The sequence below is a fragment of the Astatotilapia calliptera genome, chromosome 22 (assembly GCF_964374335.1).
Source record: "Astatotilapia calliptera chromosome 22, fAstCal68.1, whole genome shotgun sequence".
Lineage (NCBI taxonomy): Eukaryota > Metazoa > Chordata > Actinopteri > Cichliformes > Cichlidae > Astatotilapia > Astatotilapia calliptera.
In genome coordinates, this window is record NC_137442.1 from 11,739,119 (window position 1) to 11,761,593 (window position 22,475).

General features: G+C 41.0%; 1 protein-coding gene across 2 annotated transcripts in view; it reads right to left on the reverse strand.

Moving 5' to 3' along the window:
- The window catches only part of med30 (mediator complex subunit 30), a 46,028-nt gene extending 26,668 nt beyond the window's left edge, over positions 1-19,360 (reverse strand). Inside the window, exons 1-4 of one of the 2 annotated variants that reach the window (XM_080296402.1) lie at positions 19,255-19,360; positions 18,420-18,703; positions 16,454-16,612; positions 10,692-10,799 (exon numbers count right to left, since the gene is read on the reverse strand). In XM_080296402.1, coding sequence (XP_080152528.1) covers positions 10,692-10,799; positions 16,454-16,612; positions 18,420-18,605 — 453 coding nt within the window. In that variant the 5' untranslated portion in view covers positions 18,606-18,703; positions 19,255-19,360. Of the gene's footprint in view, positions 1-10,691; positions 10,800-16,453; positions 16,613-18,419; positions 18,704-18,987; positions 19,101-19,254 lie in introns of those variants that run through there. The other variant, XM_080296403.1, reaches the window with a different exon arrangement.
- Between the last annotated feature and the right edge of the window lie 3,115 nt (positions 19,361-22,475).

The following is a 22,475-nucleotide window of genomic DNA, read 5'->3' on the forward strand; positions in this document are numbered from 1 at the left end:
CACTCTTGAAATTCTAAGGTTTTACATTTCTTTTCATTAAAATGAGGTAAACACAACTTTCAGTGAGCAACAGCACATAACATATTATACCGTGTCATCATTTATTTAACAAAAACTAACCCCAAAATGCAGAAGGAGTGTGTGAAAAATTAAGTACACTTTTATTGCTCAATTTAGAGGGAAAGTAGTTGCCAGCCGCTGCTGTTCAAACACATTTGATTAATTGATCATCAGCCAGAATGAGCACCTCTATAAAAGTTCACGTTTTGTCAGTTTGTTGGTCTGGTGCATTCAGGTGTGTGTTAATAGGAGGAAAGACATCAGCAATGATCTTAAAAAGTAATTGCTGCTGCCTATCAATCTGATAAGGGTTATTTGGCCAAACACATTTAGGGACAAGATTTGCAAGAGTTGCTAGTCTTCCAGAACATTCCAGCAAATTCATGCCAAGGTCAGACATCTCAGGCTACAGCCCTCATTTAGCATGTAAGATGTTAAAATTCATGCAAGAACAATTTTTTTTTAAAAAAGACTGAAAACTTGCTTGCTTGTTTGGAGGAAGCCTCTTGCAAAACTGCATCTGAACAAACCACAAGACCTATGGAATAATGCCCCTTGCACAGACGAGAGCAAAGCTATGTAATGCACAGCATATACTCCTCATACCAACTGTCGAGCATGGTGGTGGAGCGGTGATGATTTGAGCTTGTTTTGCAGCCATAGGAGTTGGACATCTTGCAATCATTGAGTCCACTATTAACCCCTCTGAATAACAAAGTATTCTAGAATCAAATCTGAGGTCATCTGTTCGTCAGCTAAAGTCTGGCTGAAATAGGGTCACGAAACAGAACAGTGATCCCAAGCAAAACAGCAACAACTGAAATGCTGTGGCTGGACCTCAAAGGAGCTGTGCATATGTGCAAATTCTCAAAAACTTCAATGAATTAGTGCAACGATGGGAAAGAGAGCGAACCCACTGAGAAAATTATCTAGAAAATGATTTTTTTCAAGTCATTGCTGCTAAACGTGGTTCTTTTTGTTTAATGAATGATGATGTGGAGTAATACTAGAATGGCTCATCTCAGGTTGTATTTACCTAATTTCAGGAACTTATGCAACACCTCAGATTTTACTTTCTTTTAACCATGACTGTGTGTCCTTACTTTCCATTCTTTCCTTTTGTATAAAACAAAACGCACTTCAACGGCCTCCCTCAGATCACTCCCTTTTGTCGAGCTGTAACCATTATAGTTTCTGCTCTGAGATTAGCTCACTGAGAGCAGAGCATGCAAAAAAAACCATCCATGGATTCAGAACTCTGTTAGGCCGCCATCCTATCATCCCATGACAATACATTACGCCATTGTTCATTATTTACAGCAGTGAGTGAATTTAAAGTTTGATAGATGCCATCTTTTCTACAAAGAAAAAAAAAATCTTCTTTTGGCATTTCTGTGGGGGACTATGAAGCTAAACCACTGTGACATATCAGTCAGAGAGTCTGCAGCAAGCTTGGACTTATCTTTTCACTTATGCATCAATCTTCCCCCTGTGTCGGCATCCTGCTACAAGAAGGCCTCCTTTTTTCAACGCTGCAGCTTAGTTTCATCAGTTTTCTGTTATTCCTTTTGAAGACACTATCTGAATGGCAGCGGCTTAGCTCTGACAATTCACAGCTGTCTACACATCTATCAATCCATCCTTTTATCCATCTTTTACCTGTTTCTACCTTTCTGTACATCAAGGAGTCCCTGATTCGTTGCTACTGTTGTATACCATTTGATCCATCACAAATGCAACGCAGGAATGCTTTTATTTCTTGCACTTTGCTACATGTTTGCTTTGTTTTGTGTCCCTCCCCCCTCTCGGTTGTCTTCCTCTGTCTCCCTCTGCTTCACACATCTATCCTCAACATGACAAAATGGCTATCTGTCTGGTGATCCATCTTCAAACACCTTTCCCACCTGAGCGGTCCATTTCATTCTCTTCTTTTCCTCCAGAGAAAGCTTTGCTCCCAGACTTTTCTTTTATTTCTTTATCACAAATCTTTCATCTTTCACTTCTTCATCCTTTTCATAATATCTCGCTGCCTGCCATTTAGCCCTCTCTCTCCCATCTCTTCTCTCTCTCTGTTTTTCTTTTATCTCTCTCTGCTTGCTGATATCGCACCCTCCTCCTCCCCCTCTCATCCAGAACTATCCTATCTGGCTGGAGTGAGTGCAGCAGATGTAGCCAGGCTGCAAACATCTGCTTCCCCCTGTCCTGCTGCGTCTCTACTCTGCTGATCAGGCTAACTGCTCTAACTCCCCAAAGCTTGGTGTCCTTACTGCTGCCTTAACGCACAGCTGGGCACCCTGGGCAGAATCACAGCTAAACACGATTTTTTCCAAACACATGAGGCATACACCAGAAATCCAAGAGCCAGATTGGAAATGTCTGAAAAGTTCAAGTTTAAAAAACTTCATCGTGGTAGAAAACTTCTTCAATAATAGAACTAAAAAAATTACAATAAAAAACAGAAAGGATCACAAGCAAACAACTGTTATACATCTCAGTACAGACAGAAAAAAAATAACATGAGAGCAAACACAAGTACTGTACTGTGCAAAAGCCTCGAGCCACCTCTCATTTCTTTATATTTTGATAGGAAATGGGAAGCAGGAGTGGAAATGTTCAAAAATATGTACAAATTTACATGAAAATAAAGCAGAAAAGGCAAAAAAACAGAGTCTACAGAACCCTCACAAGCTTTAAAGTCAATATTTGGTATGACTACCCTTATTCTTCCCTAAGAATCTCATAGGCAAGATTTCTTGTAATTTTTTTAAGTATTCTTTAGGAATAGTGCTCCAGGTTTCTTGAAGGACACCCAAAGCTCCTATTTGGATGTTTGCTGCCTTTTATTCTGTTCTGTCAAGATGATCTCACACTGCTTCATTAATGTTGAGATTCAAGCTCCAGGGAGGTCAATCCACGACTGGTGGTGTCTGTGTTTTTATCCAGCTATGCTTTTACTGTATTAGCAATGTATCTGGGAAAAACGAAGCTGTTGCTGTCTGTGTTCATAATTCCATCAATGCTGTCAAGATCCCCCAAACCACGACAGAGCCTCCACCATGTTTGACAGATGGCTGTAGACACCCACTGTTAAACCTCTCTCCTGACCATTTTGGAATATCTTGACAATTTGAACCAAACACTTGAAATTTGGATTTGTTGCTCTATAAGACCTGTTGCTTTTGTCCTTTGTCCGCTGACAGAAGGGTGGAGCTGTATTGGACAGCTTGTAATACACTGACATAAACCCTGCATGCCACAGAGCATCCAAAGCACACATGGTCTATGGTTTATAACTCATTATTTAAATATATTCAGTTGTTGGGTGTTTTTCAGCTTCTGAAGTAGGAAAGTCAAAGCATAAAAGGTATTATTTCTAACAACTAGTAATGCCATGTGGGTGTCTACTTTGCTTGCCGATGACGTGATATACATTCTTGCCAGTGGTTTCGCATTTTTAGTTGATCCACAGGGGACGGTAAAGCTCAGAGATATGCAGCAATGCACCAACACATGCAAGAAAAGGGAAGACTATTAGACTTGTAAACAATACAGGTTTCAAGCTTCTATGGAAATCAGGTTTTCAAATATTTCACAAAGCAAACACACACACACACAGCAAGTTTGTTATGATTGAAGGTTACTCATAAGAGTTTGGTAAGAAGCGCTTTATGTAAACAAAAGTTTTACTTGTCCACATGAAAACAACAGGAGGCGCCTGCAAAGGAACGATGAATTAAAATCTCAATTATGCTTTAAATAAGCCCACTTATTAAGTCAACAACAAGCCCTAAACTAAAAAAATAAGTATGAAATAACATATCTTTTGTACAGTGTAAAGAGCGTTTTTAATTTACATTCCATAATAACGTCTTGCTAGTGTTGAGGATTGCAGAATGTGAAAAAAGCTTTCCCAGAGCGCATTAGGACAGCTTGTCTTCCCAATCTGTATATACTCGGATCACTTGACAGAAATCAATTTGCATGCTAATGCTTTGCATAAGAGGAAGGTCACGTCACAAATAAGGCTATCACTTCGATACAAAGGTGTCTAAACTTTATTCACTTTCAGCTCTTGTGTTTAATGTGAGAGAAACACACAGATCTGATACTTTTTTCCCCTTCCTTTTTTGCATTACTCCAGAATTGTAAGGATTGGATTAAGCACTTGCTCCGGCAGGCTTCTAATGTTCTTTTTGTGGGTGTGGTAGCGTTGTGTGCAAAGGTGAAGAGACTGAGTGCAGTCGAGTAGAAGGCTCGCTGCAATGTTTCACTGTAGTGTTAACATTTAAAAAGCAGCCAGGGGAGCTCTGCTCATCTCTTCTGCTGACACTTCTGACCTTGGACTATTATCATTGCAGCAAACGCAGACAGAGTGGCATGTTCAATCTGTACAGAGCCAGTACAATGCACGTACAAAGAGAAGAAACAGAGAAGAGCAGGGCGTCAAGACAGCACACACACACACACACACACTGGAAACACGAGTAAAGCAAACTCGATCTCTTCTCACTGAAGAAAGAACTAAGAGCTCTTTGTCTCACTCAGTACACACACACACACTCTCTGTATATATAAACAAAGCAAATCCCCTACTGACGAGGGGAAATAAAAAGTCATCCTAAATAACGCACAGTGTGCTTTACCTAAATCTATGCCATACTCCACTGTTAATAACCACTATGCTCACTTGAGATATGGGAGATATTCTGTGTGGCTGCTGCCTGCGTACTCTAACTCCCTGGTATAGGTTTCATCGACCCAGGGCGGATATTTGCATGTAGTGCTTTGCTGTCGTCATGATGGGCCTGCTTCCCAGGGAGAGATTAAACCTAATCCAGGACTCAAAATAATCTATTATGACAAATGTCAAAACATCACAGAGCAGGGTTTGTCAGTGTTTAGAGAACCTACTTCATATCGCATCGCCCAGTTCAAACAAACGCCATGTAAAAGCACCTATTCCTTTCAAACCAACAACCCATTTACCCTCGTCAACCTTAATAATACAGACGTTTTTCTCGCCCTACCCCTTTTGTTTTGTTTTGCAGCACAAGTAGTTATTCAACTGTTTGGTAATTTCCTAACCTTGAATTTCACTTCATGGATCTAGGTGGTATTTTGGTAGTAAGTACAGACCACATGGAAGGAGAAGAAGTGCAAAAACGTGGGAGTTCCATTCAAGTGAGGCTTTGTTGGAATTTTAGTAAAAAATGTGCCTGAAATTCCAGGCTCTAAAAAAAGAAAAGGAAAAAAGATTCCAAACACCGGCTTCTGCCATAACATTACAGACAAAACTCGAACTGAAAATGAAGCTCCAGATTCAAAGATCGCAAAGCAGTTCAACATGGCACAGATGCCACGGCAACTTGATCTGTGGTTGTAAGCACTGATTCTATCCTCCCCGCCCCGCAGCCACGATCGCTCCAATCGTGGCTGCGGGGCGATCGTGGCTCAAGAGTTGGCAGTTCGTCTTGTAACCGGAAGGTTGCCGGTTCGAGCCCCGGCTCGGACAGTCTGGGTCGTTGTGTCCTTGGGCAAGACACTACACCTACCGCCTACTGGTGATGCCCAGAGGGGCCGATGGCGCTTCTGTCAGTCTGCCCCAGGGCAGCTGTGGCTACAACTGTAGCTGCCTCCACCAGTGTGTGAATGTGAGAGTGAATGAATAGTGGAATTGTAAAGCGCTTTGAGGGCCCCGAAAAGCGCTATATAAATCCAATCCATTATTATTTATTTATTTATTTAACTGAATCAATGATTAATTGTGTTACGTTTTCCTAAAACGATCCAGGGGACATGGGAGAGTAAAAAAAACATGTCAGAGTTGAAAAAGGAGACATGGAGGCAAATTTGACAAAGGTTTACACTGAAAGAAACGGACAAGCCTCTACCACCTTTGAAAGAAAAGAATCATACCAAAACCCAAGCAAGAGGTACACTGTCCACACACCAATTTGGGTATTAATTCATGAACCAATTGGTGAGATCTCCTCTCACTTTCTGTTTGACGTCTTAAAAACCGGATTCAATTGGCAATGACGGACTCTCGCTTTCTGTATAAATTTTGTGATGTTTCCTGGACCCGTGGAGCTGAAAAATAAAACTATTTGGAAGTGTTAAAAAGCTGCAGTTCTTCATGCAGCCACTAGAGGCTAGCTCCAAAAGGGAGTCAATCCCCTTAGACTACCATGTTAACATGCCCAACTTTACAGGGGAAACAAGCATGTTTAGAACCTGTTACCAAAAGTGTTTTGGCCTCTACGTATAGTTTTCACCAATAAAAACTCTGAGTAGGATGAAGTTATTTGTTGTTTTTTGTCTGTAGTTGTTTAGCCAGTTCTTTGTCAGCTGAGACGGGAGGGTCACATGTCTAAAAAGCTGACAATAAGTATTTGTAACAATATCGGGAATAAATCCTGATTTGAGTTCAGGAGATGACGTTTGAGGCGAGGAGGAAGAGATTGAGATTATTCTAATGTTAAATGGTTATATATAGTTTAAAGGTCACAAATGGGACTTATATAAGGCATACTACATATTTGGCCTGTTTCTAGCCACATACACAAAACACGACAGGGGGCAAGATAGCGGTTTCCACAAACCAGCAACCCCTTCACAAGACTTTTTAATGGATTCACTCTTTATTTTTTTGCTTTAAGTTTATGACAATGCATTAATTTGTTGGAAGGCATGATTACACACTAATCAAGGCACATTTATGAGTTCACCATTCTTTTTCTTTTAAATAAACTCAAAAACAGTACTTACCGTACCTTTAATTGTATGCAAATGACAGCATGATGTCGCAAAGTAGCCCTACTCAAAACTGGAAGACACGCGTTCATTATGACTGTGTGTAGATATGCGACTTTTATCCCAACACAAAATAAAAGTGAAGCTATAATGCTCTTAGCTTTGCCAACATTTTGTATTATTTATCACTATCATTATTGAACATGCCTGACAAAAAGCCAAACCATCTGCGTCTGGTTTTCAGACTGCTAGAAGCCTGCTGTCACTTGTTGATCTGCTCTTGTCATGCAGTCTGATTGGTACAGCTGCTTTAGCGCAATGAAATCAGTGATGTGACTGACTGGAAGTTCATTAACCACCACAGCCTCCAGCTTCATCCTCCTCTTTTACATGCTGATCTACATACACCAAAATAGCAAGTGCACCTGGAGACGCCCACACAGTCCACTCTGACATCTCGCTGTGCTTGTGCAATTAAAATATGGAGCTACAAATCCTTAAGACTAAAATCACACCCTGTTTTTATACTAGCCTAAATTTTCTGAAGTAGCTACAGAGATTTCACTCATAGCGATGGGGTCTATTTTCCCCCGCTGAATGAAGTATCATCACTTTAAATCTTTGATAAAGTGGGTCCAATACAGCCAACATTTCCTGCTATTGCTTCAGAAAAAAAATGTATTTGAAACACACCATTATGAACCTGTCACAGAAATTTTAGTGCATCTATCCACAAGGTCAAAACCAATCTATACATTTGTCTGCAAAATGTGACATGAGTGTAATACTTCTTGGCATTTTTGACAGTGCAATTGCTGTTACCAAAGAAACCACAGGCCTTACTAAATCAATCAGGATGGGTCTTTATTTTAAGAATAAGATGACACTAAAAAGCCTTTTCCCTCTCAAAGCTTCATCCACAACATTTCCTATTGTGCAATTTGTTTAATTAACATATAAGGGCCCACATTTCCATGTAACTGACTTCTCATACTCAACTCGTTTGTTTAGGTCGTGACTTGGGATCTAATCTACCTTCAACATTTCAGTCCTGACTGACGCTGGCATGTCAGTCCGAAGAAAAGCTGCACTGCACTTCAGATCGCTAGAAAATAGCCGCTCTATCACAGCTGAGCGAAAACTTATCTGACAGTGAATAAATTTTAAAAAAGCTCTTAGGTGTGTTTGATGTCTGACAATTGAAACCAAACGTGAACACCTTACACAAGATATGGGGAAAAAAAATCAAGTCATCTCTTCTTTCTTCTTGTTAATATTTAAAACACCTCCAGCTACTATTTTTTCCCCACACAGCTCTTTGTAGTTGAAGGTCAGCTCAGCTCAGTCTGTTACTGCGATCTAAAATGTATTTATATACTACAGAGGTGTCTAAAAAGCTGATAAGCATTTTCGCTGCTTTTTGATTTATTACCGCCATTAGTTTTAATTATTTTTCATATGTTGCAAACACCTTAGCAATGTCAGTGTTCATGACCGTAGATGAACACTGAGACCAAAACACAACAAATCCAAATATCACCACTATGACTGGATGTGCAGAGCTTTGCTAATGAATCCCTAAGCTGGAGCAGAGGCCAAGATCCCTCCACAGATCGAACAACCTGTTTATGTTACTTTGGTCACAAACCGTTTGGCTAGGATGATCACATAAAATGGCTTTTTTTGGCTTACATTACCAAATGTTAACATACCTGCTAACACAGACAAACTTCTACCCACCCAACATAGCAGCTAGTGTCCAACCTTACTTTGCTTCCTTGCTAACGCTGTCAGTAGCAAAATACAAATTAAATTGTCTCTGGAGTTTGTGTTGCAGTCAGTGATGCACTGAGAACAAGTAGCCATTAGTGAACTCTATTGCTAAGCTAACATTAGCTAGTGTTACTCACTGCTTTGCACTGTGGGGGAGCAGCAAAGAGTGACTGAGGCACAGCCAAGTAGCAAACTCTGGGGTTTAAGAAGCAGCAAGCACAGAAAACTGCAGCTCCCAGTGCAGCTGCTTGAGGCTGCCTTGAAAAGCAGTCAATGCCCCATAGACTCCCATGTTAAAATGTCAAACTGCACAGGATTAAAAAGTATATTTACAGCTTAGCACAAAAAAGCCCAAAACATTTTGGCCTCTATGGATAGTTTCCTCCTCCATAAAACCAGTACAGGGGGCAGATTTTTATTATAACTCATCCATCTGAGGAATAAGGCTTAAAGTTATGGCATATGGCTGATAAGGCCAAACAGGAAGCTGTAGCTGACAGCTGCTTTTCAGATCTCACCTTTGCTAATTTCATATACTCATTTGGATGTTTTCACCGCCTTTGATGTATGAGCATTTTTAATGGATTTTACAAAAAAAATAGTGCAGTTTGCTGTGCTTTCTGGCTCAAATAAACTAAATTAATCAGCATAGCGAGGTTTTAAAATGATAGTCCAGTAACCAGTGTTTACATCCATCTTTGAGGTACAGTCTATGGGTAAGGCACACGGTAGCATGTCTTTTAACATACAGGTGAGTTCACAGGAAGTTGCAACTCAGCCAAGGTCTCATTTAAATAAGTTACTGTATAATCAACTCCCAGATTGGCAAAAATTACATGGAAAATGCAATTAAACAGAACTACATTGTCAGCAAAACTCAGGGATGCCCCCTGGAAGACATCATGTGTTATTCAATTTCCCTGCCACTGGCAACAAAGACAACAAACTTATTATTAATATGATGATTATATAAGAATCACATGCCTGTAGGTCTATATCAGCACTCCAATGTTTCACAAATACTCCCAAAAGTCCCTGTATTTCCTTGGAAGGCTGAGGTTGGAATTACATCCGCCTCTTCATTAAATATGGTAAGAATCAGTCAGCCAGTCCAGGTGCTGCACTCAAACTAATATTAAACACTTTTATGCAGACAGACAAACATCGAACACGACTCTCAGACACCCGAGGTGCAACACGACTACAAAGCCTTTTCAAAAACGTAGGAATTAGGAATTAAGTTAGACAACTTCAAATTAATTTTTAAAAGCCCAATAATAATAATAATAACAATAATAATTACTACAATAAAATATGTATACCACACTGTGCTGGATTAAATGTGGAGGTGATGCTTGAGTGGTGCGCATTAAAACAGAATCAGCTGCACAACATATCAAATTGAGTTCATTTTGAATCAGTCACAACATAATATCTGCTCGGTTCAATAAGATCAACAGTAAACCTCATATGAGATGAGTCTCCTTCATTTTAACCGTACGCTCCTCCTGCACAGTTGGAAAAATGTCATTAGGTTCAAATATTGGGTCTTCAAACTGCTCCTCAGGTTCCCTGACTGACCAGGAGATTCAGGTTTTGATAAAAATTAAACTAAAAAAAAAAAAAGATAGCTGAGGATGAATCTAGTCCCCAGGAAAATGTTGTAAAATGCATTTGTGGTTAATAGGATTTCCCAGTCGTATCATGACCTCCTTTAAACACACAACCACTATCATCAGACAAAGTTTATCAAGTGTGGCCTCTTAATTTTGTTTTTGCACAAACCTTCTGTACAACCTGGATGGTTGCAATTCAAATAAGAGCAAACCTGCAATTAAAAATTCGGGTTAATGATGTTGAGTAAAATTATTCATCTGGAATAAATTGCACGCCTAATTATCATGTCTTGTCTGTACAATGATACTGAAACATCACTGAAATAACACCATGTTTATAGCTGAAATAAAAAGAGACTGAGATATCACTGTGAGCCTTTTCAAACCTTTCCCATTTTTTCTCTAATAAGCTTCTCCTCGTGTTGTTACAGGCTGGAAATCAAACCTGTAAGCCTGTCAGTGTTGTGCTGTTCATCCAGAACACCATACCTTGTTGACCTCCAGGATTTCTCTCCTTTCCTCACTGGCAGAGCGGCTCTGTCCACCTGATCGGTCTTCATGTTTGGAGCCGTCATCTTCCACAAAGGGTATCAGTTGCTGGAAGGGACAGCAAACAAAAAAATGTGGCTGTATTACTTACTGTAAGCAAGACAAGCGTAAGAGGATCGCTCCCAAAATGCTGACTTATTCAGATAACTGGATTGTGTTTCCCTGCTTGGAGTCGCACAGTAAGATCCATATCGTAGTTTTTTCAATAAAATCTGTTTAAAGATTCACCTCCTGATGCAATTATTCTCTTTCCTACTTCTATGTTTTTCCCCAATCTAACGTCTAAGGTCCAAATAAATTAAAAGCACTGTGCTGCCTAGTCACATCTTTCCTATACGCCCACTGAGCGCAGTTATAGGCCACATTTACATGTGTATGGGAAATCTCAACTAAGCTATATTCAACATATCTCTATGCCTTCTCGCACGATTGTTCCCACAAAGTGGTGAAAATGGGGATTGTGTGCAAGTTCTCGAACACTCTCTTCAACGTGGAAAGACAGGGACAGGAAAAGAGTGAGAGGGAAAAGCGAGTGGGAGATTAATTCATTTTTAAACACTCTGTGTGCTTGACCTTGTCTGCTTGACACTAGAGTGAGGCTGATGTGCAAGAGCCTTCAGGCGAGGCAGCGTTCCCGAGAGCCGACAGGGTCACTGCCTGCTGCTTTGCGTCACACTGCCCCCTAGTGGGCACCTCGGTGTGGGTAGGGGAGCAGGAGGCTTGCTGCAGTCACACATCAAGTAATCTATGAATGTCTTGAGAACACACTGTTCCTCATAACACACAGACAGCAAGGATATAAAAGACCTGCACTGACAATGTGTGATTGATGTTATGCTATCTTTGCAGAGCGACTGCACAAAATTGAATTTTGTCAACAACAAAATAATAGACTGTAAAGCACACGCAGTGAAAATGGAGTCAAACCTGAGTTTCATATTCTCAAAAGACAGCAACAGTTTTATATAGCATGACATTTTATGGGTTTTAATAAAGGCTGTGGACGACTCTGCTATGGTTTGTAATACTGGAAGCAAGAAGTTCCTGTTACAAAAAAACATCTAGAAAAACATTGTTTTCCTTTCCAAAACAATACTGCCATACCAGACAAGATCACAAACATAGATTAGGTAGGACAGTCTCCAAGCAACATTAGCTAATAAAAAAAATATCCCATATGGTGGAATAGCAAACCTTCCTCCAATAATGACTTGGCAAAGCAGTAAATTATGACTGACTACAGATTTTGGCCCGTGTTGTGCAGCTGGAGCAGAGGCCCTGCAGACAGTCGACGGCTGATTTAAGTAACCTGATTCATCTGGAAGCAATGACTGACTAGTGTATGAGTAGAGTTGGAGCCAGACAATATCAAGACAAGCACAAAGGAAGTTATAAAAAAATAAAATAAAATACAGACAGAGAGAGGAGACTAATAGAGTAGGATAGCACTGAAGAGGGCAAGAGTCGTGGGAAAAGAGCCAGAGAGAGGTGAGAACAGAAAATGGGCACGGGAAAAAGAAAGGCAGACAAAGAAGAAAATAAAGAATGACAAAAAGACATAAAAGTCTGGAAAAAGTTTCTTTACTCCTGTCAGTTTCCAGGCTTAGCTCTGCGCCAAACTGTAAACTCTGACTCTTGGAGGGAGAAAAGACAGCAAGGACATGTGCAGGATATTATACCAGACAAACTATGAGCTCGCCTTCAACTTTGAGCAGGAAAAGATGAAAGTTTTTTCATTAGATAATTTGAGGCCGAAGCCAACGACATATCACATTTTAAAGGTGGTGGGCTCAGTTTGGCAGCCCGCGGGGGGAAAATGAAATGTGCTGAGTAGGTTGGGAGAGATGGATGGAGAGTGTATTTTGTGTGTGTGTGTGTGTGTGTGTGTGTGTACATGTAGCTATGCAGCACGTGCACGTCAAAGTGTGAGTCATAACCCCTGCCTCTTCCACAGAAAGATGGATGTGGTTTCCTGGCTGACAGAGAAGAATGGCCTAATGAAGTTCTCCAGGTTGCCTCAGTGAGACAAAAAGAAAAGGGTAAAAAAAGACTGGAAAAAAAAAACAGCAGGGTGAATGTGTAAGAGGAGAGGGAAATGAAATGGCATAGCTGTTCACTGCAGGAAATGACAAGAGGAGAGCAAGACTTGGGACCACAGGGAAAGAACAACATGGGAAAAGCAGAAAAAGACAGAGAGACAAAGCCAACAAGGACAAACAGACCGGCCCGAGAGAAAGAAGGAAATGAGCAGAGATCCAATATCTAGCAGATATCAGAGAAAAGAAGATGAAAGTGGTAGAAAATGTGGGGAGGAGGAAGAAAAATGCATCTAAAAAGGAAGAAAGCAGATTAAAGTCTGAGAAGGGGCAAGCAAAAAGCTGCAACGAACGACAAGTGGAAAGAAAAAGGGGCGAAAGCGCTGACGTGTGCAGTTGGTCCAGCTGTTCATTAAACGGGTCTGCTGCTAATTAGGCTGAGATGAGGTCACGCTGCCCGAGTCATTGATTCCACTTCCTGTTTCAGGCAGCCAATAGTGAGCGGCTGTCAGGCAGCCACCTGAATTCTCTAGGATGATAAATGGCATGCATGCTGGGGCCAAAATCAACAACCCCTCAGCCCCAGACAAACATGGTGAGAGGAGCTATTGGCTGGTCAGCACCGGACTGGGTCTCAGCCTCGGGGGGAAATGAATAAACATTTAAATAAGGTGGAATGAGCAGGGGAAGGAAAAAAAATAGCCAGATGGTGTAATGACTCAATGAAGGAACGGCAAAAGGAAAATGTCAAAGAAAACCCGTCACCGGCTTTGATTTAAGGGCACAACTGCACACGAGAGTCACTTTGAACAGATCGTTCAAAATCCCTCTCGCTGACTGTACTCCTCAATGCAGAAAATGTACGTGGTGGCAGCCATCACAAATTTGTTCCAATTTAAGACTGGTCTCCTCCCACATCCTCCTTTATCCTCAGTAGGAGCCTGGTGAGAAAGATTAGCTCCGAGCCAATCTGTAGAAATTGGGAAGGGACTGCCGCAGTCATAAATCCAATCAAACAGTAGTGGATAGCCGTGCCGGAGCCCCGCATGGTGCCTCACAGAGTGCACCCCCAGCGAGCCAGTGCGTGTGGAATTGCACATGTGGCGAAAACATGCTATTGTGCCAAGTTACACTGCACCACTTGCATTTCTATGTTGTACATTTATGTGTGTGTCGGGGGGGGGGATACAATTGTGCAATCATTCTGTGAAGGCAGGCACGGAAGGAGCGGGGCTAAGAGGCAAAGTGGTGTTGTTGCTCCTGAAGGTGGATGGTGACTGTAACCAGCAGTAAAGAGGCTCTGGAGACTCACCTGAAACGACCAATGAATCTGCTGCAGGCAGAGAAAAGACAGACCTAGAGGGAGTAGGTGAGATAAGAGTTCCCCAGGGTAAATATGTGTGTGTTTGTGTGAGCAGCTTTGTGAGAGGGTGTGTGTGTGCATGAGCAAGGGGATATGGAAGTTACAATGGCCTACTTCCTTTAAACCAACAGCTTCCTAATTTAGCAGACAGCTTTTACGAAAAGCCGGACTATGTGAGGCGACGGCTGAAAGCACAAAAAAAAAAAAATCCTGACAAGCATATAAAGCATTTGTTGACGTTCACATCTAAAAAGATCAATCAGTCAACTTAAAATGTAGTATCAGCACTTCCCCGCTTACAGCCTCATCATGTAAAACCTAAATGCAGTTGCAGGTGTGCTTTATATAATAAAAGCATGACCTAATTTGAGGTAAGACAGCATCTTGAAAGTAATAACAAATGGACAAAATATGTAAAATACAAAGTATAATACAATGTGTTTTATCAGGTAACAACTATATTAAGCTGGGAGTAATGTGTATTTCATTTAATCTCCTTTCAGCATGTAATACCTAACCAAATCCAAAGCAGAATGTTTGTAGCATGATCCGGGCCTGCTTACCCACTAATTTTATTTGTTTGTTTCATTAATCTTTTGTGAAGAGGGGGAGAGTGTTGTTCATGAGTGAATGGAAGACGGATTGAGAGGTGGACCAGCAGATTGGTATGGTTTGAGCAGAAATATAGGCGTTGTACTGGACTGCCATGATTAAGAGAGAGCTGAACTTTACAAGTCAACCTACAAATCCAACCTTTACCTATAATTATGAGTCCTGGGTAATGACCAAAAGAGTAAGGCCACGAATACAAGAGGCCAAAATGAGTTTCCTTTATAGGTTGGCCGGGCTCAGCCTTTAAGGTGGGGAGAGGAGTTATTTCTAAGGCTGAGCATGGCTGGGTGGACTCTGGACTCCGGACAGTATGTCAGCAACACACAAAATCCACAATCAACATGTCTCACTACTGCAAATACTTTATTTCCTTTTGGTGAGGGCGGTGCCTGTATAGAGCCTGCAGGAAGCCGGACACATTACACTCGCTCACTCAGGGTGAATTAATCAGATCATAGCCTGATATCACATATCACACTGACTTTGTAATATGGAGCTAATGACTTAAAAACAATTTATTGTCCAACTGAGTCTGACATTTATGTCCTCACACACATCCATGCTGGCAATGCATTGGAAAGTTCAGTGCATCAGTACATGTGTGTAATCAGACAGAGCTCTTCGGCTAACTTTACCTTACCTTTACCCGAGTGCACTGACATGCATCAACCCATGATTAAATCTCAGTGTTCCCAGGTGCACGCCAATCTTTTGTATACTTAAATCAACTTGCACCAATGTCATCACCTCTCCTCCACATCACAGCCAACAAATCCCAACTGCTTCTTTTGTCTGCGTTATGCAACCAGTGCGTGCCGCCACTGTAGACGTGCGTCATATTGCTTCAGTCTCTGCAACAGCACCGGCGTGTGCAGCAAATACGGATCAAAGAAATGTTAGAAGCCCTTTTGGAAAGTTCAAAGTTTTCCATTTTTTATGTTTCAGGCTCATCTTAAGATTAATTTTCCCTCCTCGTCAATCCTTTTATGATTTATAAGTGCACTCTGTTGTCCCCTAACCAACCAGCCAATGTAAGAACCTGCTAACTGTTCCCACCTCACACTTAAAAGACTGAAGGCGGCTGAGCGTTAGCTGTTAGAGCTCCTCTGTTATGTAACAAACTGCTGCCATTTCCTTTTAGACCTCTTTTAAAGATTTAAATATATCGGCAAGCTTTCTTATAACTTTTTACTTTTCTTTTAAACCTTTAAGGCTTTTTTATTTTATTGTTAACTACTGAGTTGCACTGTATTTTCATTCTTGATGCTGCACTTTCATGACTCTGTTTTATATTAATACACCAACTGTTCAATCATTTGGAGCTTACATTTATGCTTTTCTAATCTTCTTTAATTTTTTCCCCCCGTTTGTATGACTGTATTTTGACACATTCTTCATTATTACATGTTTCTTCTGAAATATTTTGTATTGATGAATGTTGCAAAAACATTTCATTAATAAACTTCACAACTTTATTTTTAATAATTATGGAAAGTGCACCACTGGTGGTATAAAATAACTGATATAACTGTGTGTATATATGTGACAGGAAATGGGGAAAAAGCACAACGGGTTGGAAATGGAAGGAAGTTTCACAAATGTGACTATTTTACCAACTTTTAACAGAAATTCAATAACGTCAGTAAGAGAAAGCTGTGATTAGCATATTTCTTAGTGTTGTCGTGTCTCACCTCTGGAGGTATGGGGTCGAGGCCGGCACAGTTTTCGTTGCATTTATCGTAGACGAGGCGCAGCTTGCGGAAGAGCACAGAAAGCGTTCGTAGATGCTCCTGGAGTTTCCCCAGCCTGTCCTGGTGGGTGTTGGGGTGGTAAGTGACTCCATTAGGCAGCTAAGAAGAACCAACGGGGAAACTCTGTGTTAAATAAAGTACTAGAATTTTCTTAGTGCTAATAAAAAAGCTAAACTTATTGATCCTCACTGACTGCCAAAGCATCACGAAGCCTCTGTTGTTCCCCAGCTGATAAGAAAGCATTAGGAAATCCTCTGATAAAAAAGTGATAGTGTTCTTTCTACTTAAGAACGGGAGCCATCAGTCTGAAAAGACGCTTTAAAATGTGTTTAACACGTTTGTGATCCTGCAACAATATGGCATGTGGTTTTAATAATCACAATTTAAAGCACCAAACATAAACTGCGCAGCATCAAAAGATAAACAGCTTCAGCTCAAGCACTTTGAATGGTTTCTTTTTTCCCCACTCACTCCCATACTGAGGCTGCAAAACTGGCTTTCAACAACAATGGGTGTTAAAGAGCAGCATGACATGTTTTTTATTGAGAGGATCGACAAGCCTCTGGAGCAGCACTGTCTGATTATAAACATCCTGCATAGCATGAAACAAGCCTGCCTTGAGGGCAAGCAAAGAGAGAAGCAGAAGGGAGACAGACAGAGAGAGACGGAAGGAGTGGAGGGAGGAGAAGACACATGAGGAATTTTTACAAGTATAAAGGCGGCCTGTGATCTAAAAAAACAAGTCACAACAATGCTGTTTGTGCATTCTGCGGCTGAGGTCGCGCTCGCTCGGCCCATCTCGCTGGCTGTGATCTTAACAAGGTGCGGGAGCGGCGTCTCGGAGGAGCAGGCAGACATCCACGATAAACTCATTCCAGTTGCATCTTTAAGATGAGGTCAAAGCTGAACTACATGTGAACTGCAGACCAAGCTAATGCACAAATAAATGATCTCAAGGAATAATAACAAGCATCCGCTGGCACTTAAATGCAGTAAAGACTGATGCACTGTTTGGAAATAAAAGAAAACATTTGGAAGGAAAGTGCACTAACACATCTGACATAAAAGCAATACGTTCAGCTCAATGATATATGTAGGATGACTTCATGAGTCTTATCTACGAGCGCTCCTTCTTTGTTATGACAACATAAACAAAGCCCTGCAAACACAGGAGGAAACCACACAAAGGCAACATCCTTGCTTAGCCAGTGTTGGATTTATCGCAATCACTTTGACAATGGTTGTCATATCACATTGCTGCATGGAAAAATGCACTTAAATTTTTTTTAAGTGATATTAATTTAACTTCAGTTTTATGCTGTGGTTCCTGTCCCCAGATTTAAGAGGCACTGCCTTATGCTAATATGTATTTTCCCTGCCTTAATGATTGAAGGCATAAAAAAGGGTCTGTACTTTTCCTGCTCCTAGTTGTCAAAATGTAATTTGTGAAAAAGGCATATTTGGAGCCTAGACACTGATTAAAAGCTTCCTTACATCTTTGTACTTTCTGCCAAATTCTTTCAGAATACAATCTACATGCCACATTATTTTAATGAACCTTAAACTGCCTCTGCAGGCTTCTCAAATCAAGTGATTTTGGCCTTTTAACTGCACTGCGCTTCTTGCTGGCTGTGGTCGTCTCCCATTTACCATCAAGACTGCAGGCATCCTGTTGTTTTTAAATCCTGCATCAAAATGTGTTGATAAAGAACTGCCATCCTGACTGGCATTTGCTTTGTTATTAGAATAATAGTCATCATGTTATGTTAGTATCTCTTTTTTTCCCCCCCTTACATCTTTTGGCTGGTCTGTTTTCATGACAGCGTGTCCAAACCTTTAATTTTACTCATCTTGTGTCATACTTAAGAGTCTCACATTGGTTCTAGAGCTACAAACGTGACCATACCTGCATGTTTCTGAGGAGCTGGAAGATCTCCATGGTCCTGAGGACGATGTCTTGGACCGTCTCCTGACCGATGCGACACAGCGAGGCCGTGTTGACGTCCCGTGCTGCCTGAGCCTGCTGCTGCTGTTGCTGCTGCTGAGGTGGCGGCTGCCCGCCAAAAGGTGACACGAGAGGAGGGGTCGTCATGGACACTGCAGGTGACGATGCTGCTGGAGAGGATGGATTGGAGGGAGGTTCACGTGTTTCCCTGTCAGGTTATTCCACACCAGGAGACATTTACATGCCTTTAGGGAGCAATTTAAAGAGGATAAAGAGAAGGAAATTTAGAGAAGTTAAAGGAAGTCTTGGTCATTGCGCTTGCTTTGTGAATACTCAACAGCATAGAGTTTAGCAATATCAGCTTAGCTTTTAGCTAGGCTAAAGTTTGATAAAAACATATTTTCAGCTATATAAAAACTCCACAAGTGCTAAAAAGTAACAAAAACAACGCGTTAGTCTCTGTGCTAACGCCATAGCCTTTAAAATAAGTTATCTACGCGGATTTGAATCTATTTAAACGATAACTCACATCAGTACAAGTCTCTCAAATGCCACCCCGAGCTTTGAAAGACACACCCAGATACATGAAATAGAGTAACGGGTTAATCATCGCTCATGTAAAAGTACAGTGATTGTCACAAAAGCTAAGTGGACAGTCACACCATACGACACTCTCGCTTTCTCTACGTTTATCTTTTGTGGGTTTTTTTATATATATATATAATTTTTCTACCACATCAACTCACAGAGAGTATTCATGTTTGCTCACCGGCACAATTACAACATGTTAGGTTACCTGTGTGGTGATAATTTATCTCTTTTGTTGACATGTCAAATCCCTCTGCTTCAGGGATCTCAGCTGCTGCTGCAACTATCGCGAGAAGTCTTAAGTTGACGCCGTTATTTTGGGTTGTAAACAATGTAATAGAAGCGAAACGTGAAAATGTGTGTGTGTGTGTGTGTGTGTGTGTGTGTGTGTGTGTGTGTGTGTGTGTGTGTGTGTGTGTGTGTGTGTGTGTGTGTGTGTGTGTATTTATTTATTTTTTAATTTGGTATAACTTTAACGAGAATAAGATGTTATAACGGACATGTACTAATATCAAATATGCCTTTGGTCAACTACTGCTTCCCTCTGAATGCTTCTAAGGCATGAAAACATTACGGTAAAGCAACGCGCACACCAAAATGTGCTCGGGCTACTTGGGGTAAGAGCGACACATACTGGCTCATTTTTTTTATAACAGCATCACTACCACACATCTGAGTTCATCAGCCCCCAGGCCAATTTACGCCACATGATTGCTTCTCATGGGTCATTCTCTTTCCCTTACTCTGTGTTAAATTAAATCCCTCAGTGCATCTACCCATCCATTATTTATAGTCTACTGTACAGTTGTGCTTGGATTGTTTTTTGAGCCATCAGAATTATAATTAATTTGAAATACAAGAGGTGTCACGAACAGACAGCAAGCTGTCCAAGGTTGCTTCCTCAGCATGTGCTGCAGAATTACTGCCCTACTAGTGACTTACAGACACTAGAAATAAGAGTTTTATTTATTTCTTTTTTTAAAAGAAGGGGGGGGGGGGAAAGGAAAGGTTTTACCTTTAGGCTTGAATGAGGCTGAAAAAAGTAGATTAGGATGCTATTACTTAATATACACCATTCACTGAAATTTAGGGCCATGGGCTGGATTTCAATTTTCTTTTATCAGTAACACACTTTATGTAATGGTAACCCAGAGTCTTTTTTCCCACTCTTTTTAGCAGCAACATGCAATACTGATGCGAAAAACACTGAGTTCACTTGACTGCCCACAACTTCTTAATTGCAGACAGAGTGCTGGTTAGCTTGCCAGGATGAATGAGTGTTACTCTCACAATTCCCATCTGCTGTAGCGCCAGACTAACTGAGGCATGCCTTTTGGAAATAAGTTCCTCCATAATCATCCAGCATGTCTTGGTGAGCTTAATTGGAAAGAGGAAGCAGCGATGGTGAGTGGGTGGAGGCAGGTAGCGAGATGAATACGTTTTCCCATATTGCTATGTTGCTGATTAACGATGCAACTTTAGGAGAAGGATGGAAAATATAAAAGTTTGAGTGAGTGTGCAAAACCCTTGAGTCGGCCCCTACTTCTTTATATTTTGCTTCAGAGGAGACAGATTTTTTGTTTGCTTGTTTTGTTTGTCTTAAAAATACGTCATTTGTTCTTATTTCTTCAGTTGAATCAACAAAAATTCAAAAAGAAGAAGTGGCAGAACCCAGATCTCAACATTATTGAAGCAGTGTGAGAGCATCCCACCACAGAACAGAACAAAAGGCAGCCGACATCCAAATATGAGCTTTAAAAATCCTTCAAAAAGCCTGAAGACTGCTTAAAGAAATGACAAGAAAGCTTGCCTAATAGAGTTCAGGCTGTATTGAAGAATATAGATGGTCACGCCAAATATTGAACTTCAACCTTTCCATGTATGTTTGACTGTGACTGCTGCAGCTCCTTCCCACTTTCCTGGCAAAATACAAAAAATAAGGGTGCCTTGAGACTTTTGCACAGTATTGTATAACGTAAATGTGTCCCAAATCCTAAAGAAGACAGCTGTCTCCAGGCCCTGATCAACCAAGAGCTCATCTGTCCTCACTGTTCAAAGTGAATAGAGAAACAGCAGAATGTATTGATCACATCAAAACGAGCTGATGAAAAACGTATTGATTCCAAAGGGCCCACTCTTGTTGATGTAATCAAACCTCATTGCAACAAAATAAAAATATAAAAGACCTTCATTCATCATAAGGCATGGCTCTCAGAAATCTTAACAACTTCGTATTTGCTCAACTGTGTGTTTGTTTGAACAGTTCCAACCGTCACTGATGAGCAGCAGGACGAAAACTCACGGAAAACACAACTGAGACTGATTACATGCAACAGCACACAATCAAGCAGCACAGATTACCATGAAAGTGACGACAGGCTTGCAGTACCGCATCATGTAGTCAGTTCTGCAGGAGCCTGATGAGAATGCACGACAGAAAGATGGAGACAGATAGAGTGGAGAGGAAGGCCAACAGGCGACCTGATCACCCCTTATAGGGAAATAGAAACAGTGTAATAATTATGAGCGGAGGGGGTATCGTAACTAAAATGGATTATCTATCCACCTAGTGCATTACCTATGCTTTAATTAAATGCACACTGATCTGATCCCTGCAGGGCTAAGTTCAGATGGAGAGCAGGGAGTACAATGGCTTGCTCTGAAAGCAGCAGCATGTAAAGTCCACTCAGCTGTTCTCAGAAAATTCACTTACAAAGAATGAGATCAGCACACCCGGCGCTACAAGAGCAGAGAGGCAGGACACTTTATGGGTGTGAGTGAGGTTGCCAAAGCAGGCAGGCATGTTAGAAGCACTCCACTCAGCAGCTATAGTCTTATTACCTGACATTTCAATGTCATTTCATTAGGTATTACAATACCTGTGGCTAAGGAGGCAGAGTAGGTTATGTGTCAATGACATGGTTGGTGACTCTTTCAGAAACACTCTGAATCCCAAACTGCTACCATGAGGCTGATTGAGACACATCACAAAGAGCCTTGAGTAAACACAATCTAAAGGGGTACTCTCGTTTCCATCTAAATATATATTTTTTGGATTCTGCCATAATAGTTTTGATGATTTAGAGTTCAAAATAATAATCCTTTAATCAATCATTGTTAGGCCACCCTCCCTTTAAGGCTGTTTTCATTTGATTGGCTGCCTCTTGGAAGCAAAATATTTAAACAGTGATAGTGCTAACAGTAAGCAGGTTTTACTGCCAGAGCTATGTGCCTGAAATGAGCTGATCTGGAGTATCTCATCTCAGTGGCATCATACAGAGCCAAGACCAGAAAATAAAAAAGCAACGTAAGGAGAAGAGAGGACCCAAATGCAGTACACTGAGGCGTAAGACATTAGAAAAAATGATCACTTGATTGAGCTGCAAACGTCCTAAAATGACTAAAAAGACCCAGGAGCCTTGGAGCATA